Below are 19,511 nucleotides of genomic sequence, written 5' to 3'. Positions count from 1 at the left end.
TTTGTAATGATCATTTCTGTGATGGTGAATTAGCAGGAGCTGCTGGTGCGTGCCCAAGCACACAGCCATTAATTTTCCTGATTTTCTTCTGATAGAGCAGGTGCAAACCGGCAGCATTTGACTCTAATAAGTTACACTAGTCTTGCCAGATTTTGTTTGCCTGGAACAAGGAACATTATTTGTATCAACATCCTGATAAAAAGTGAGCAAATGGATTTGTTGGTCAGGTAAATTTTCCTGATGAATTTGCAAGCCTGTTTTTAAACAATGTAATTTATTTAATCTTGTGATTTTACTAGTTCTTTATTGTAATCATACAACAGCACCAATAGAGTACATGTTTTCTTCTCTCATGAGACAGATGGATAGTGACTGAGGCTCAAAGATAATGTTTATCTGCAAGATAGAATAACGAAGGCAGAGATTTGCAAGTTAATACATTTTGAGCTGATAAAACAATTCCAAAGGAGAAGCGATGCTGGGTAGTAATTTTTTTTTTTTTTTAAATCCTGTTTAATAAAACATTCAGTGCCTTATGACATACGTATTGCAATGATGTTGCTCTACAAATGTCCCTTCCTGTCATCATTTACATGATTGATTACCTTGAAGCTGCATAAACTTGTATAACTCAGTAAATAACCTATTACCTCAGTATGCACGTGTTTCTTGGTGCGTGTCATGGAAATATGTGTTGTATGTTTGGGCATCTATGCTTTTATATCTCATGAACATGTAATTACGATAAATCAAGATATTCAGTACGAAATACGACTTTTCATGTAGAATGCTGTGTCTGATCTGTACGTAGCTGAAGGTTGGCTATAATTTATCAAAGTTTCTTTTTTGCTTCTCCCAAGATGCATAGACATATGGGTTTTGAACCATTAATGACTCTGAAGACCATAAAAAATCAAATAGTGGACAGTTAAGATGCAGCATCATTGCACTCTCTTCTTTGCCTGGAGTTTCAGTGCTTTAAGGATTAAAGTATAAAGTTCCACAATAAACAAGATGTTCAGTCTAAATTGTGTCAACTTGAACAGCAGTTTCTAATGAGCACCCAGCTAACAGACTCTTAAGCCTCATGAGAAGCTGTCTACCCCAGTCTGGAGTCCTTTCTTTGGTAATCAAAATAATTTGACAGAGATAAAAAGAAGTAGCTTTTCTTCAGTTAAGTGCTTCATCTTACATGAAAATCTTGGATTTCCTGTTTTCTGGAGTCCTAAATACTGTCCAGGGAACAAAGCAATTTAATTTGATTTTTTTTTATTATCCTGTCTATCTTGGTAGAAAATATATTGCTCTCTTATTATGGGAACACAATTACTGTAGGGTAAACATTTATATTCCTAATTATGAAAACAAGCCAGCAAGATCAGGATGTTGAGCTGATAGAGCAAATCCTGGGAGGGTGTTGGGGTGGAGAGGCTAGAAGGCATCTGGGTGACAGGACAGGCCATTGCTTTGGTCCATGCAGGGAGGGACCAGCCCCAAAACAGGGGCTTCAGTTTCCTCAGTCCAGGGTAGAGCTGGAGATCCTGCCTGCTGCTAGCAATCCTGCAGCCTCCAATCAGCTCAAACATGTGCTATTAGTGGATGAGATTCAGATCCCTGAGTTGTGTGAGACCCTGAGCCATAAGTAGTCAAAGACAACAATTTTTTTTTATTACACTACCAAAATGAGCATGTTTTCCTGTTTCTTAAAGATAGATTCTGAGTGAAATATGAAGAAAATTGTGGTCATATTATGGAGCTAGCTCTTTGCTGCTGTCTCCTGCTGGGAGAAGCAGGTAGTGGCAGTAGGCTCACAGAGGGACCTTGGAGAGGCAAAAGGAAAAAGATGTACACCAAGTCCCACTTGCCCAGGGAAATATCACAAATAACAATTCTTAATGTGTCTTTATTTTAAAAGATAATCATTTGTTTCAGTGCCCTTTTGGAGCACAAAGCTTAAATATACGTCATACCTCTGAGTCTACGGCACAGTGAGTCATATGGCATCGAATGTAAATAGGTGTCACAAACTGTGTCAGTCCTCCTGTTCCCAACCAGGCAGCCTGAGTGGAAGCTGAACCAACTGTTCCTAGGCAGTAATGTACATTTACATAAAATGTTTCACATTTTTCATGTTTATTCCGTGCAGATGGCTCCATTTTGAACATCCAGAATTTGTTTTGACTTTGCGACTGTAGCTTGTAAACAGAGCATTGGCTGGCATCTGCATCGGGTATAGGTAGCTTTTCGTATTTGATCTAAAATTGAGTGAAGCTGTAGCCAAACCATTAGTCAGTCAAAATAATGTTGCAAGCCAGTTAAAGGCAGCATATCCAAACCATGAGGGAAGGCTGAATGAGAGGCGGTAGCGCTGTCCATAAATTGACAAATTGATGCGCTCGCGGTGTTTCACTTACACAGCTACTTTAGCCAGACTCTAAATGTGGCTTTGCAAATCAAGGCATCTCACTATTAAATGTTTGAACAGAATCACACAGACGTTCTGTTATGGGAATGTGTTGATACAAATAATGCAGGAGAAACACATCGATACACATCTATTCATAACTCAAGATGCAGAAAACTTCAGTTGCATCACTATTAAGCATGAAAGCACTATGGCTGATTCTTGTCTATGTGTATTACATGTTTGGAAATGATTTTCAAGGACAAATGAATACCAAAAAATGTAAATTCCTCTACTTTTTCTTTTGTCAGTTCCACTACTAGATCTTGCAGATGGGGTATTAGGGTTATTTTTCTTGCTATCAAGTATTTAAACATTTTTTCTCTTTCCTATATATTAGCTAACAGAAAGGGACACTGATTCTGATTTGTTATTTGAGAGTGTAATCAAGCCATCTTTTGCTTTAAAGGGTTCCCTGTGCCTTTGTCTTCTCCAGTTGAAGCAATTAAATTGAAGGATAAGTAGCCAGACTGTTCAAAGGCATTGGCTTGATTTCGTTAGACTTAATTATTCCAGACAATGCAGAATATTTTTCAGTAACTCCCCCCTTACCCATTCAGAGTATATCTGTGCTTCCTGCTTATCTGCAGGTTCAGTTCTGCTTGCACATTGCTCAGGTCTATCACCTTGCTGAGAAATACATGATTTGTAAATCTGAAAGAATTCCCCAACAGCTACCATAAAATTAAGCTGTTAAAGAGCTCTTGGAGCTTGTTTAAATGTAGACCTAAACAAATCTCTTTGCTGTTTAGCTCAAGATAAATCTTTTTAAAAGTCCTGTTCTAAATCACTTCCCAATTTTAATGAGTTTATATATCAGCCTTTGCCAGATTTTTACTGTAGCTTTTCTCCAAGATTATAGCCATGATAAAGTAAGGACTAAAATTGTTTATTATATATTACTCTTCAGAAGCAAAACTTTTTCCCCCAGAGGCTGTTGGGAGAGCTATTGATTTTCTGCCACAATGTGAAATGTGTGACCTTTATAATATAAGCAATGATTACAAGGCCAATAAAATGACATCATTCTGTTTAAACTTTAGAGTTCGCCAGGCGAATAGCAGAATGTGCCACATTTAATGATGTCCATGGACGATAAGAGTGCATTGGCTGGCTTCAGGTGAGACTGAAACATGAAGGAGGCAGGCTCTCAATCCCCAAAACACCTGATGTTTGTGCCAGGAGTTGGGGAACAGGAGTGTATGTACCAGGTAGAACTGTGACTTTTCCCAGCCCTTAAGGCAGGAAGTCGGGGCTTTTCTGGTAACAGACTTCTCTAAATGTTTGCATTTACTGATGTCACCAACAAAACTCCTCCTGTTGAGACACAGGATGAGCTATTTGGGGAACAACTCTATATATTGCTACAGATTTTCCTAAATCCACTGCATATGCATTTACAAGACTAAATTCTATTCTTGTAATACAGCTTTAGCCACTTCCTTGCAGTTCCTCTAGAGGAGCCGAGAGAAGACTCTGTCCCAAATAGATGAATTATGCACATCATTATGCACAGGGCATATGATATTCTAATATGTATGAAAACAAGGAGCACAGAAACCTTTAGTCAGGCTTTGAGGGGGATGCTACAACCAAATTCACTGAAATAATTTCATAAAGAAGTCTATGGAATTTCCCTTTTCAGTCACATCAGTCTGTTTCCCCACATTATGGTCTTCTCTTCCTTCAAATGCTTATTTTTGATCCATTAGGACCTGCTTCAGCCAATTCCCTGCCCATTCTCCAGCCTATACCAAGCCAGATCCCTGGTGTGGAAGCCAGGGTAGCTGTGATTTCCCTGTGCAGGCTGTATCCAGGCTGTACTCAGTATTTGATCCAGCCAAACGTGGAGCCAAAGGGCTCGCTGCGTAGAAAGCACAAGCAAAACAGCACAACACATTCAAGGCATTGCAGAGGCAGGAATAGCGATAATTTTCTTTCCCATTTCTGGCTCATTGTGTAATATCAATAATCTCTGTAGCTTTGTATTATACTTGCCGTAAGTGGCTCTAGTGATTGATTAAACACCTTAGCTTTTCTTTGGCATTTAATCAATTGCAGCAGCAGTTTATTGCTCGGTGTATTACAAAGTAAAAGAGATTATTACTTAATTATTGTGAAAAATAGCAGCTTGCAGTTGTTGCTAGCATGGGTACGTGTCTGCGCTGACACTGGTGTCACATCATCCTTTCCTTTGTGCCTCCTGGTCTCCGCGCTGGGTGCGATTGTGTGATTCCCAGCGGATCACACGCAGTCCTTCCCGCAGCCAGTGCCAACACAGTGCAATTAGTGGCGTTAAATAAATAATTGCTTATGGTAGGGCTTCCCACAGTGCAAAGAGCTCGACTCTGTCGCTTGCTGAGTACCTCCTGAGTACGCCTGAAATTTTAGGTGGTGTGTTTATTACCCAGCCCATGTGAAAATGAGCTTACTGTCAGGTACAAACCACTTCTGGGAGCAGTTCAGCAAGAATTGCATCAGTGCCAACAGGTATTTTGACAGCCCAGAGTGCAGTACCAGATGTATGTACAACTGGAGATAAACCAGATATGGGGCATATTATTGGGGTGGGAGTGTGAGAAAGGAAAAAACCCAACATTTTGTCACATCCTCTTGAGGATCTAGGAAATGGCAACTCTTCTGTTTTGCCACCGGAGATTTTCTGCCTCGGATGCAGAATCGAATCCACGTGCAAGAGTTCAGAAAGAATACTGTGGTGTGATAAAGCATAAGGATTCAGGGTAGCATACACCTCTGTGCTTGTAGGTGTACAACAAGTGTCATGATCAGTATGTGTTCTTAGCATCTGCATGTGGGATAGGGTCTAACACACCTGTGTTGCTATGCAAAGGGACAGTTCAATATTCAGAATTTTAAAAACGGGGTTTAATTCCTTGGTTTGCCCCTGACTCTGTGATCATAGGCAAATGATTTTGTCTCCTTGTGCCTCAGTTTCCTCCTGTGAATGGGAGTAACCATTGTTCACTACCTTACAGAAGACTGTGAAATTAGGGACTGCTAGCTGATCCTCCATTGAAGATGAAACCTCTTTAAAGCCTTGATCCTGCAGAGATTCGTATGAATTAAAGCTGTGCCCTTGACTTGACCAGGGCTGGTCAATGGAAGACCAGTGACAAAGCATCCACTGCAAATTTTAAGCATTTTCCCAAATAACTTCAGATGTTGTTGGGGCATGTGGTTGGGGTGTTGTGTGGGAAGAAAACTGAACCTCGTATGTTGTTTATTTTTCTTCTGTGATGGTAGTAGAGGTCTGACCATCGCCTTTGTAGGCAGCTGTGTGAACCCAAGAGGTTGGTAGTGCTCATGGTAGCTTTCACTCACACTTCAAGCTGGTGTTGCCTGTGAATAGTGATGCTTTGGCCAGTCCTTATCTGTCACGCTGCATTGTGTGCCAGTTTTGTGTCACTCGTGCGATGGCTTTTGCAAGTACTCGAGCAGAATTGGAGCGAGCAGACGTTGACTGTCCAGTGGCAGACACAAAGCTCATGTTTCTTTGAGAAGGTGCTGGATGGTCCTAACCATTAAAAGAGTTTATTTTCTTACTCCAACAGATTTCCCCTCCCCTCCTTGATGTTACCAAATTTATCATCACTTTTGTCTTTCAGGTGTAACCTGTGTTTAGTGTTGCAGACACATCAGCCATGCATTAAGAACTGGGCCCTTACTTTAATTCAGTATTACTTTCTTTTTGTCCAATAATTTCACAAGCACTAATGCACACTTCAAATGCAGGAGATACTTTGATCCCCAAATTGTTCAGCACTTCATGCAGGAAAAACCGTAGGCCACAGTCATGAAACTCCTAGAGGATGGCTGCTGGCTTCCTGTGGCAGAGCTGGTTGTTGTTTTCCCCCCTCTCCCTTCTTTGCTCTAACCATTTTGTCTGTCTAGCTTGTCTTGTATTCAGTTTTCAAAGCAATTGCCATGAAGGGCTTCCTTTTTTTAGTGCCTAAAAGGGAACAATAGATTTTTAGAATAAGCATATATTATATTATATATGGCCATCTGTATACCACAGATATCGAATTGATCATATCTATAATTTAATATAACATACTGAGAAGTTCAGGCTAAATAGGAATTTGTATTTTTTTTTTACTATTTTTTAATGAAAAGGTCTTTAAATGTATCCTTAAGTGCACATGACATCTAAAATTATTCCAGTGCTGGATTCTTGAAAAAGTGGATGACCTTTTCTCTTGAAATTGGAGAGTGGTTTTTCCTTCACGGTTATATTATTCACAGACTATGACATGTTAACCAAGATGTTAAAATGTATTGTTTCCCTTTGAAAGCTAAGCCCATTCCTCATTTTCATTAATGTTGGATCACTCATTTTCCTTTTTCTTTTTTTTCCTTTCTTTTCCTTTCCTTTATTTTGCAACTGTTTTTGCATGAAAATGCAAAGTAGCAATAAACAGATTTTTTGTAAGACTTGCTTTAAGACTCTTCTCTTTCAGATCCAGTTAAAGTTTTTAAGTTCAGTTATTTTAAATTCATATTCTTCAGTTCCGTAAACAAAAATAATGGAGAAATGTAATGAGGTGCAAAGCGATTTTCTAGCCCTCACTAATCAATAAAAGCCAAAAAAATGGGGATGGTGTAATGTCCATAATTTAATTGTCTGCTGTTACCAGGTCACCACGAGACAGCAGCAGAAGTGGGGAGAAGCTGGAATTGGCCATGTCCAACCTCACTGCGGATGTCCTGGAGTTACTCCTGGAGTTTGTTTATACAGGTTCTTTGATAATAGATTCAGCCAATGCAAAAACCCTACTGGAAGCTGCCAGCAAGTTCCAGTTTCATACTTTCTGTAAAGTCTGCGTTTCATTTCTAGGTAAGAATCACTGCATCTAGTGAGGCTTTAAGATCTTGTGTTAATGTTTGTAAACCTTTGAACAATTCTTAAAAGACAAGGAAGAAACCCAAGATGAAACAGAGTAAAATAAAGTAAAGCATCATTAATTTGATTTGTGATTTGATTTTCAAATGCTGACGTGATGGCCAGTGGAAAATGGTCTAGAGAAGTGTAGCCTGTTGCTTGAGTGGCAACAGCTTTCGTATCTTGGATAACCTGTTTTGTTGAATCTTGTTCTGTACTTGCAATCTTGGTGACATTTTGTTTCCCAGAGGATATACCTGCATAGATACCAGGCTGTAACACACAGGTTGCTTATAACTGTGACAGCATATTTGGGGTTCTACACTAGGCCAGCTTGGTCATACACCAAAAAGAGTTTGGAGGTGGGCTCCAATGGATGAAGAACTCCTGCAAATCTGCAAAAAAATGAAGGACTGCATTGCAATATCTGCAATTTTCTTGCATTTGTGAGAAAGTCCTTTACATGTCCAGTGTTCCAGGTTCAATGTTCATGGGGTTTGTTACTGCATACAGAGCTATGCCCTGATGTCATCCCAAAGGTGGGTGGAAGGAAAGGTTGCTGTGCCCACCCCTGGTAACTGGCATGCCCTGTATGCATGGGGAGCATTTGTCTCAGTGAGGGTCTACAGAGCAACATCTTCATCAGTGCCTCGGTCCATCCTCTCGTGGCTATGAGAACTTCATTCTTCTTGCCAGAAGCACCGTATCATCCTGCTCCTTTCACTTTCCCTCTGCTTTCCAGCAGGGAGTATTTCAAAACAGTCCAAGATTTCCAGCTCAGCTAAGCTTTACTGGCCTGAACTGGAACCAGACAGACCAGGCACAGCAGAAGAGGAGCCAGAACTGGAGCTCAGCTGAAACACACTGGTTCAAATTCCTGTCTGTACCACAAGCCACTCCTTCACTGTCATAGCTGTAATATCAGTTTATGAGACAGTAATAATTTTAAAATTATTAACACAAATATATTTTTAAAAAAAAATTGATCTTGATATTATATGAGTTACTTCCCAGGTATAAGTACCAGATAACCTTTTTTTGACATCTGATTTCTGCTTGGGCTTCCTCAACTCCCAGCTTGGTGAGGGAGACATCATTTCCTCTGAAGCCCAGATGAGCTGTTCTTCCTGGGAAGTTCTCATTTAAAATTGACATCTACTATTACAGAACGTGGAAGATGAGAGTTTACAAAATGTTGCACTCAAAAAACAAGAACAACAAAAAACCCTCAAATGAGTCCAGTTTACTGCTGTGTTAATTTTCAGTGCTAAGCCAGCCTGCTGGCAAGATGAGTGGTGTGACTAGGCTGGTACAATGCAGGCATCAGTAAAGAATCTCCGGCATTGTATTCTTTCCAACTTTTTATATGCCCCTTATTTCAAAGTCTGTTCTCAAATGGGTGGGTACTGGTGATGTGAAATTTATGCTTTGCAATCCTACCATGTAAACTGTGCAATTTGAATGAGGCTTTGGCTCTGGTATTGCTTGCTCCCAGCTTCCCTTCACCACCTTTTTACAGTGATTAGAACTTGCAGCCTCTCCAGAAACACAGGATGTGTTTAAGTTGTGCTATCACTGAAGATTCAGCCACAAAACCAAAATACACTTATTTCATTGTATCAGTGTGAGAGTTCTCTTTTCTGATAGTTAATATTTTAATTCAGTGAACCATGTTATGATATGAAATAGTAGAGTTGGTTATAAGTTCAGTGATATATGGACAGTCACTGGAACTTTGTATTCTCATTTGGAGAATTCACGGAGTGTAATTGCTTATTTTTATTTATAACTGTGACTCGATTACGTTACAGAGACAGCAGAGCATTTGCCATCTGAAAAGTTTAAGGAAAAGCATTTTGTCTTCTCTGTGGCTGTGTTTTTATTTTTCACCTCAGCTACCTCTGCTCTACTCAAAGCAAAAATACGGTAAAAATCAGGGGGTTTTTTCCTGCAGCGTTTCTGGAGGGTTCACCAGTATAAACAGTGAATCTTTGCCATCAGTGGCCATGTCAAAATAGGGAGAGAAGGGAAGTTCAAAGTAAAAGCCCCAAATTATTAAGTCTGTTCAGCATAGCACAGCACAATCTCAGATGAAGTTCAGATCATCCTTTTTCAGCCAGGAAGATCCAGGAGGGTCCTGTCTGGTTGATGTCCAAACAGCTTTTGTGTCCCTATCCTGGTCCTCTCAGCAGCCTTGGGCAGAGGCACCCCAAATTTTCTTGTACTTTCTGGTGAAAAGATGTAGCAAAATGTGTCAGGAAAGTAGTTTCATTTCAATGGGAGACTTCTTAACCAGCTTTCCTGCGATAATTATAGCCATGTTCTCTCTCTTCCCCACATGCTGTCTCCTCGGCTTTTGTCTAGACCGTGAGAAATGACAACAGTTTTCTGCTGACTGATGCAACGATGGTCACAGGTTCATGCAGGCACCATATGATAACTGGGCAAATGTTTGCAAACTGGTCAGGCTGTCATAGGTATTTCCTCCACCCATATGGCTGAAGACTTGAGCCTTTTTTTCTTCTTTTTTTCCATATTTGTTTTACACTATCATCACAGTCATGGCTTGAATTGGGTTTCACACACCACCAGTGTCATGGTTTCAGCCCATGATGCACGGACACCCATCATAGGAGGAAAATACTCTGAGCTTGTACTCAGCCTGCTGCTGATAAAGTAAAAGTATTCATCCTTAAGCCTAAAGAAGTTGGTGGAACCTGGTAGTTTCATGGAACAGAATAGGAAAGAGCAGGAGCTCTGAATTTTCTTAGTCTCCTGAGCAAAGAGCACAAAATCAATTTGGAAAGAGTATTAGAGGCAGCAGTGAGAAAAACTGAACAATGGACCAGTGATAAGACCTGCATGAGTAGGCACCTGAGGAAAGAAGAGGCATTTATGGTCCTTATGAATTCAAGAGAAAGTATTATGGGCAATTCTTTTTTTCATCCAAGGTGGAGCATTTTGAGCCAGCTGGAGAACTGCACTGCCCAGCACTGGAGAAACTATAATATATAAACTTCATATAAACGATTAATAAACTTAAACTATACCTGGAGATAGGAGAAAGGAAGAAGACTCTCACAGGGGAAGGGAAATCTTTCGGACAGTTCATTAGACAATGAATGCATCCAAAAGTCTTCGACCTATCTCCCATCTTCACGTGCATTTTGACACTAGTAGGAATACCTGAGGAGTAAGTTTCTCATCAGAATGTACACAGAGTACCACAAGGAAGTACACGTTTTGTACTATTTTTGGTGATATCCAATTCATCATCTAGAAAGCCTCTCTAAGTGAAAATGCAGTGCTTAATGCACACAGAGGGAGTGTACAACCACCACTGAGCTTCCACCATACTGTTACCACAATCTCACTGAGTAATCCTTCCTGCATACCATTTATCTCTGGCTTTATCTCAAGTCTCCCCACTCCCAGAAGTGCAGATGGAGCAGTCTGCCTGGCTGATTGTCTCCTGGTGATGCTACACAGGATCCTGTTCCAAAGTCACATCTAACACAGTGGAAAGTACCAGCTGCTGATTGCATTATTGTAACACACATAGCAACAAATATGCTATCCAGCACTGTCTCAAACCAGTGAGAACCTACAAGATTACATCTGATATCCTTAAAGTCCGCTCATGAGTCTGTTAAAAACTGCCCTTGAGCATTGGGAATAGCTTAGCAGTCAGCACTTGTGTTCTGAATGGAGGCAAGGTGAAACTTCACAAAAATGTGTTGTTTACAAGCCCAGTGTCACTGTGGCAAAACAACAATTACTGTAAACATGCCAGTGTCCAAAGGAACTCAGCTCAGGAACAGATGGAACAGAATTGGTCCTTAGCTGTGTTTTTCATGCCAGCATTGAGAAGTACCCCTGGACTGCAGTCATTTGGGATGAGCTATGTTATATAGCAGAAGTCTATGTCTAAGTAGTTATATAGGCTCCCTTTATAGTCAGTGAGGAGTAACAGGCATTGGTAATGCAGGGTTCTGCTCATCCTGAAGTCGTCATCCAAAATATTACCAGATTAATCCAGATTACCAGATTGCTACTTGGAATTGTTTGTTTGTTGGTGTGCGGGGATATTAATGTGAATGCAGAGTTGCACCACAGACAGCTGAAGCCAAGAGACATATGTCTTGCCCCCAAATTTTGAGTCAGAGATAAAAAATGGAGGCATGAGGTGGTGTTTTCATGTTCATAGGATAAAGATCTTCCATATCTCCTATAGCTGTTGTCCCAAGGTCTGTCTTGCTCACCTGCAATGAATCCCTCTAGTTCACATGCCAGCCCTCATCTTAAACAGATGTTGCTGTTGCCACCTTGCTGTGATGCTCATCACATAGAAGTGAAGTAAAGAGAAGTGTGTCGCCAGCCTCCTGCACATTCCCTAGTCCCACATCCCACATCTCCCTGGGACCCCTCTCCAGAGGGCCTCACAATAATTCCTGAACCAGACAGGAACATCAGTGGAATTTGCCATGGAGGGGTTTCTCAGGGAAGAGAAGGGAGTAAAGCTCCAAGGCCCAACATGGACCTGCTTGGACCAGTGTACCAGGCTGCATCAGTCTAGCAGTTTTGTTAGAGGTAGAGAAACCTGGCCAGACCTGAAGAAATCAGTTGTGAGCAGTGTTTTTTCTGCCCCACACCACAGGCTCAGCTGGAAATGGTATGGGGATGTCTCCTGATAGAGGCAAACCCAGTCCTCTGAAGAGAAAGACTCTTGAAAGTTTTTACCATCATATGCTGCTTAATGAGTCAAAATTGATTATTCCCTTCATTATTAACCCTGTGAGGATAAGGTGGAACAGTGGCAGATTGTCCTTTGACTTGAGAGTTTGCCAAGAGATGATGAGAGTTTTGGGCTCTGTTAGATGATTATTTTATTCCCAGCTGTATGTACACCATGAAACTGTGCCAGCAGATAGAAGCAAGGAACCTGGAAGAGGTTTTTGGTCTTTTGGGGGTTTCTTGTGGTGGTTTGTTTTTGTTTTTGTTTTTGTTTTTTTTAAGAAAAAAATTTGGTAATTTTGGGCTTCACAGCTATCAGTTTACAACCTGTCTGTGGGCAGTCTATGAGTGACAAAATCTACTGACAGCAAACAGTGTCGCTGCTGCAGTCAGCTTGAGGAAATGGGCTCCTTGGGGTCAGTACAATCAACCGATGCAAAATGAGATAACCTAGTTTTGAGACTGTTGAATCTGTAAAAGAAAATAAGAAGAGTTGGGAGAGGAAGAAAGCAAAACAAACTCACAAAACTCCTAATCTCATGTCAGGTTTGAAAAAAAAAAAAAAGAAAAAGGTGGTTCATAATCCCATTTTATTAAAAGCCACATATAGGTTGTGTTCAGGTTTTCAATCTGATGAAGGCACAAACTGGGTGTAGGGAAGAATCCCTGAGCATTTCCAGCAGAAGCAATCTGATGAGGGTTTTGTTTGAAGAGATATGGTGCTATTGCAAATTCCTGTCCAGTGCTCTGTCATAGTGCCATATGTGATAGACTTCTCTGACAGCACAGGAGCCTGCCACTGGTACTGATGCCTTTGTGATCTATTGCAGTCTCTCTCTCATTATTATTTTTTTTTTAGTCCTATATGTTAAAAGAATATATTCTTCTTATTAGTAGTAGCTTGTTTAACAAAAGCTGCGAAGAATCTGAGAGTTCCTCTTATAAATGTCTAAAATTGGTGGGCTTTTCTTCAAAATAGCTGGAAAGGAAAAAAGTACAGTCAAATGTATGGTGCAGCACACTTCTAACACACAGCTACACACTGTGCTGCTGCTTCTGTTTGCTGGGAAGGAGATAATGCTGTCTCCTCTGTGCGTGATTTTCTTTGAAACCCACTACACAACGTTTAACAGAAGGCGTTAGTATAATCTGTGTTTTGCATAAGGGATGTCATCACATTCAGCAGCAACAAAGTTCCTTTGAAAAAATAAGAGGGAGGAGGATTTTTTTTTTTTTTCTTTTCTTTTTTCTTGAAGTAGCTTAGTAGCTGAACAGGGCAAAAACTATCATAAAATGACTGCAGCATTCTCAGAAATGTCCTTAGTGCTGTTTGCATTTACTCGTAAGTGTCTGCACTGGCGTTTACATCCTTGCTGTTCCTTAAAGCAACATTGTAGGCGGTAGGAACAGCGGCAGTCTCTTGGCTGGGTTCCCATCCCTTGGGAAGCCCCAGATACTGTTATGTCAGTAGGTTTCCCCAGTGCTTTGTGGAGGCTTACACAAAAAGCAGACTCAGAGAGTGCATTTCTCTCTCCATCCCCAACTCACTTGTTGGGCAGACTTTGATTTTTTGTACTTCAAACCCCAATTCCAAATTAACCCAGGGTGCTGCTTCTAGTTAACTCCCTGAAATTAATTAGAGTTGGAGGTTTGTCCGTGACACTTATTTTTCTCATGGTCTCAGAACAAATGTGAATCTTGCTTTTAATAATTCTCAATTGCCTTTTTTTGTTTGGTTTTTTCCCTTTTTAGAAAAACAGCTGACTGCTAGCAACTGCTTAGGAATATTAGCCATGGCTGAAGCCATGCAGTGCACTGAACTATACAACATGGCCAAAGCTTATGCCCTGCAAATTTTCCCAGAGGTGGCAAACCAAGAAGAGATCCTTAATATCTCAAAAGATGACTTCATTTCCTACATGTCCAATGACAGCCTGAACACCAAAGCAGAGGAGCTAGTGTATGAAACAGTGATAAAGTGGATTAAGAAGGACGCCGCAATCAGAGCTCAGGTAAAAATAATCTCAGCAGCCTCACTCTGCTCCCTTTCCATGAATGCCTCTTTTAGAATAGAAACCATCTCCATGCAATTTTAAACATACGGGTGTGTGGGAGATGCGATGGGCAGTTCAGATAAAAAAAAGACAAAAGGAATGCAGGCTATGCACAAAATGTATGTAATTTCAAAATCTGATCCCTGTATCTGATCATTTAGAATGAAAATCTCATTTGTGACATGCACAGTACAAAGCTGGGGTCTCCAGTTGTTGACTGCAGGCTCCGTCAGAGATAAATTGGGAAGAATTACAGTTGTGTGAGATGCTGCTTTAAGGGGATGCATTTTAGTAACAGCAGGAAATAAAAAATTTGTCAGAAAATGTGTATTTCTTTTGATGCCACATACTGAATGATATAACTCCAGTTCATAAAATAAAGATTCTGTATCTTTATTGGCTGCTTAGATAATGCCTTGGGTTTTATATATTTATTCAAGTTAGCCTTTCCTCAACCGTATGAGCTATGCAGTCTGCTCTTGCCTAAAGAAACTGAGTCTGTAACTTTGCCTGGCACTGTCTCCAGATAAGCTGGAAGCAATGACTGTTTGGAGGCTGCTGATTGTCATTGGGACCAGAAGTCATCCCTGGTGATACCTAAAAACCTGCTACTTGCCTTGAGTCAACTCTGTGGTCTGAACCCCAAACCTCTCCATTTGGAGGCCAGTTCTCTGCACAGACCCCATAAGGAGAAAGTTGTTTTCCTCTGTCCCCTTCTTTGGAGGCCAGTTGTTTCTGTTGACCACCAGTCACAGTTTGGGCTGTTTTAAGGTGGACAGTTGCTTATGGACCAGACTGGATCTCAGGGAGACACTTGGCAACATTGCTGATGCCATCCCACATCATGACAGTCTGTACCTTCTTGACTGAAATGTAAATTCAAGCACCTAAACATGCAGTGGGGTGTTAAATGCATCATTGGATATGATCCAGAGCAGCTGCACATCCACACCTTGCCTCCAAAGTAGGAGAAATAGGAATTCCTGCTCTCCCCAGGCTGCTGGATAAGGGCATTAAAGAGAGTGGGGTACTGCATGCCAGGCCAAGCCTTGCTGCCTGTGCTGCTCCACCAGTTGAGCCCCTGGTCCCTGCCAGACCCTGCAGCCCCCAAGGCCTTGCTCCTGCCCTGTGTGCCCAGGAGATGTGGCTCAGCAGGACAAGCCTGGGGACCACCCCACGTTCTGACCACCTCCTCCATGTGCCAGCAGTGCCACCTGGCATTGCCCAGTGTTATTATTGCCTAAAACATTCACACAGTATCATGGATTTACTGAAGTGCACCCCTTTTTGGCTCTCACTGGCCTTGAAAAACACAGTTTCACTGAGTCTTTCCCTGAGTGCTTGAAATTTGATGTCTCTGTGCCACTCTGAACTTAGCACCACCTCGGGGACTATTCCCAGGGGCTGGAGTTCGGGAACCCTGTGCCAGGAGCCTGCTTGCCTGGTGCCAGCAGAAGGTGTCACTCACCAGACGGTCTCAAAACTGTGATTTTAAATATTTCCTTCTGCATGCTGCTGAGGCAATGCTGGGAATTTTTTTTTTTTAAGTGGTGGTCTTTCTTGCTGCCACCACCACCATCCCCACCTCCCTTCCTTCCATGTTGCAGTTGAGGTGCTTTTCTGGGTTTTTTTATTCCCAAGTTTCCTTCCCCTCTGTCCTGGTTCTGCAGTGCTTTTGTAGTTTATGATGGCAGTTTTATTTGCTTCTCCAGATTTCTCTGTGGTGCTTTGGTTTCATGCATTACTTTACAGGAGCTTTTAATTTTTAATTTGTGTTTATCCAGAGATAAGGGTTTTGAATAAGTTACTATTAAAGATAGCAAGAAGAAACTATTTTCCTGCCCAATTCTACCACTAAGCTAGTTTATTTAAATAGTGGCTCTCACTTTTCTTAGTACTCTGTGCACTGCTTGATCTATTATAAAGCTCTCAGTTAAATAGGTACTTATTTTTTAAAAGTAGAAGCTCACACTTGCAATGAAAAGTACCATCTTTACCATAATGAGTCTGCATTTTCAGAGCCTGGGAACAAGTAGCTTCCATGGTGGATAGGAAGGAAGATAGACCTAAATAATCTTATTTCTAATGAAGATGATGATGAGTAAGAATTTGTGTATGGTGTGCAGCACGGCCCACCATGCCAAGAGCTGCCCAAGCTCCTGTGAGATGCATAGGCTGCTCAGAGCTTTGGAGAACTGGGCAGCTGTGGCAACACTGAACACAGGATGAACCTTCCTGCAGGAGCTGTGCATGGATATTTTTATTTTATTCAGAGTTTGGAGATAGGTTCTGTGAGCTGCCTTTAGACTCTTTGGGGTGGAGGACACCGGGACTGTTGGGGTCTCTTGGGAGAGTTGATGGATGCCGTGAATTGCAGCAGTCCCATCACTCCAGCTCTACTGCACTCCTCAGGTGACCCGGTCTGGTTTTATTTCTCTCTCCCAGAGGCAGTGCTGGCAGTTAAATCCTTCAGGGCATGGATTTCCAGAGCCCCCACTTTGTTCATGGTCTCCCCATCTCCTTTTACCTTGACAGTTCAGGCTCTACTGTCATGTTTTTATTTTCAATAGCTCCAATGGCAGGTGACTAAAATGCCTCTTTGGCAGCTTCTTCCAAGTCCTGCATTGGTGATTCTCCCAAAGGTGGAGGTCTGGCACAAACAGGGAAAGGTCTGTGCTCTTCATCTCACCTTCATGTCCGTCTTCGCTGGCAAAGCCTGGCAGGGGCTCTCTCAGCAGAGACATCCCCAAAGAGGAGTTTCTCTCTGAATCAGCACCCTCTGCCCCCAGGGCAGCTGCAGCTCTCCAGAACTCCTTGTGCTGTAATGGCTTTGTGTCACTCTGCAGTGCCTGAGGACAGTAAATCTCACCCCTTGTGTTCCCCTACTGCAGCCTCATGCCGTGCTCTTACAGCAACTTACCCATCACTGCCTCCCCTCCTGCCCGATCCCCTGCTGAAAGCCTCTGGGAAGGAGATTTTCAACAGATCCTCCTGTTCCCCTGGAAGGGCGTTGTTTGCTGTCTACCTGCTCTTCTCTGCCTTTCTAAAAGCTTTTCTTCGGGTGTCTGTTTCTGCTTTTGTTAATTCTTTCCCCACCAGGCTGGAGGGCAGTGACAGGGAAGGAAGCAGGATTTTCTTGGAAGGCAAGTTGAAAAGCTGCACTCTGGCTGATGTTTAATTGTGCACATTGTGCTCATATGAACAGTGCTCATAAAAGTGCTCTGTGGCATTACAAAAGACAGCACCTGAGCCTTGTTACAAAGAGAGAACAGCAGTGCTTTAAGGGTTGCTGATCATCTGCATAAGACAAAGAGGCAGTTCGGAGAGTGACATGTTAAACCAGGATTTGGTAAATAATTGTATCCCCCTAGTGCATTGGAGCAGTGCTCAGCTCATAGGGTAACGTTTATGAAGCTGATTTAGTGCTGCTGGTAGTGCAGTTTAAAACTGGTCTGACCAGAAGAAGCAGCCTGTGAGGTGAGGTCAGGACTAGCAGGTAATTTCGCGTGCCCCTGGACACAGAGCACCGGTTGTAGGAGTCCTTCTGATTGCTGTCACTGAGTGCAGAGCCTTCATCTGACTGACACATCTGGGAAGGCTGAATCTACTCTTTTTTTCCTATTTATTTCTCTTCATGACTGATGGACGAGATTGTAGGGTTTATCCTAACAGTTATCCCCTTGATAAGCTCATTACAACTCCAGCAAACTCATGCAAAAAATATATTGTATAATGGAGGCTTTGCTGTCTGAAACCAGCAGTCTCAGCTGCCCAAACAAGGAAAGATTTCTGCCAGGCCCCATGCAGTCTTCACCTGAGCACATCCCCCAGCTCTCTACATGGCCTTGGGCAGGTTGTTTCACCTTTTTGCCCCCATTTCTTACACTATAAGCTGGAGGGAAGTGATGCCTCCCATGAGGGCTGTTGGGAAGATCCAGTGGATAACGAGCCGTACTGTCCACAGATACTGACAGCTACTAAAGCTGCTCAGAGCTGCAGTCATGCCAGTGTCCACATGGGATGGGAAGGATGGCAAGTTGCTGGATGTGTAGCAATTTGCTACCTGCCCAAAGCATAGACATACCAAAGCTCATTGGAAACATTCCCACTTTCTCTTCCAAGTCCAAAACTATATCTGTTTTCTCTGATATAAAAAAAACCTACTACCATGTTTATTAATGACAGAAAACCTGGGAAAACAAGAGTCCCTGTTGTATGAAGATTCCCTCTCACCCTGAGGAGGGACAAGACATGAGGAGAGAGCAAACATTTCAACAAGTTGCCAAGAGAAGTGCCAGAAGAGGGGCAGATACTGCAGGAAAAAAAAAAAAAAAAAAAAAAAAAAAAAAAAAAAAAAAAAAAAAAAAAAAAAAAAAAAAAAAAAAAAGTGCCCTTTTTCCAAACCTTTAAAATCATGGTGTCCAGCAGCAATACAAAATGTCTCCACCATAAAGACATTAACAAGCTTTTTATGAACTTGTGTCCTCAGAGGCAGATTTATCTAAACAGCATCTTCATGGTGTCTGAGAACCAGAGATGCGTAGACAAATTTGAGGTAATTTAGAGAAGAGCAACACAAATGATTAAAAGACTGAAGGAACTGATGTGAGAAAAAAAAGATTAAAAGATGTGAATATGCATGACTTGGCCTAATGACAGCTAAAGAGGGATAAATGTCTACAAGTGTTTGAAGCCCCAAGGAGGGGAGTTGCCTGGAAGGATGCATGGGAATAACAACAGTAAGGACCACTGGGATGAATTTGAGACTTGGCAAATTAGTCTAACAATCAGCAAATTAGTCTAACACTAAGCAAGCACAAAGCCCACCTGTAAGCCCTGTATCTGTCAGTGAGGGTAAGGAAAGTGATGGAGAGAAGGAGAAGAGGATTTATGTCAAAAAAGCTACAAATGCCCATGAGCTATATTTTGGCAGTGACAGAGAGTGGCAGTTCAAAGGCAAGATGCTACAGAGGAGAAAGGGTTGGTGACTGTGAGAGAGCAGATGGAAGATCCCTTATTTCTCAGGCACATTTTAAAGAGCCTCCATGCAGAAGAGCAGTTTGCTTCAGGAAAATGGAGAATCTGACAGGTAACAATGACAATTCCAACTCTGCTCTGTGATGACAAGGAGGTAATGATAGAAGCTGATACCCAATACCAGCATGTACAAATTACTTAGTTCATCATAACAAGAAATTAATTGATCAATCAATATACTCAAGGGCATTAAGTTTCAGAAAAGAGTGTTGGAATAAATATGAAAAAGGATGCTTCCAAGGGAGCCTAAGTGAATTAGGCTCTATACCACTCTATAACAGTTCAATTAGGCTTCTTTGAAAAGCCCACACTACCCTGG

The 19,511-nt window shown here is 41.7% G+C and overlaps 1 protein-coding gene across 3 annotated transcripts in view; it reads left to right on the top strand.

The window, feature by feature from the left end:
- Positions 1-19,511, top strand: part of KLHL29 (kelch like family member 29) — a 392,991-nt gene that overhangs the window by 329,721 nt on the left and 43,759 nt on the right. For all 3 annotated transcript variants that reach the window (XM_032104042.1, XM_032104043.1, XM_032104041.1), the window contains 2 exons: positions 7,123-7,322; positions 13,854-14,113. In XM_032104042.1, the coding sequence (XP_031959933.1) occupies positions 7,123-7,322; positions 13,854-14,113 (460 nt within the window). The remainder of the gene's footprint in view (positions 1-7,122; positions 7,323-13,853; positions 14,114-19,511) is intronic.

Source organism: Corvus moneduloides, chromosome 3 (genome assembly GCF_009650955.1).
Source record: "Corvus moneduloides isolate bCorMon1 chromosome 3, bCorMon1.pri, whole genome shotgun sequence".
NCBI lineage: Eukaryota > Metazoa > Chordata > Aves > Passeriformes > Corvidae > Corvus > Corvus moneduloides.
Note: the sequence above shows the minus strand (reverse complement) of the source record. Positions and strands in the feature narration are given on the sequence as shown.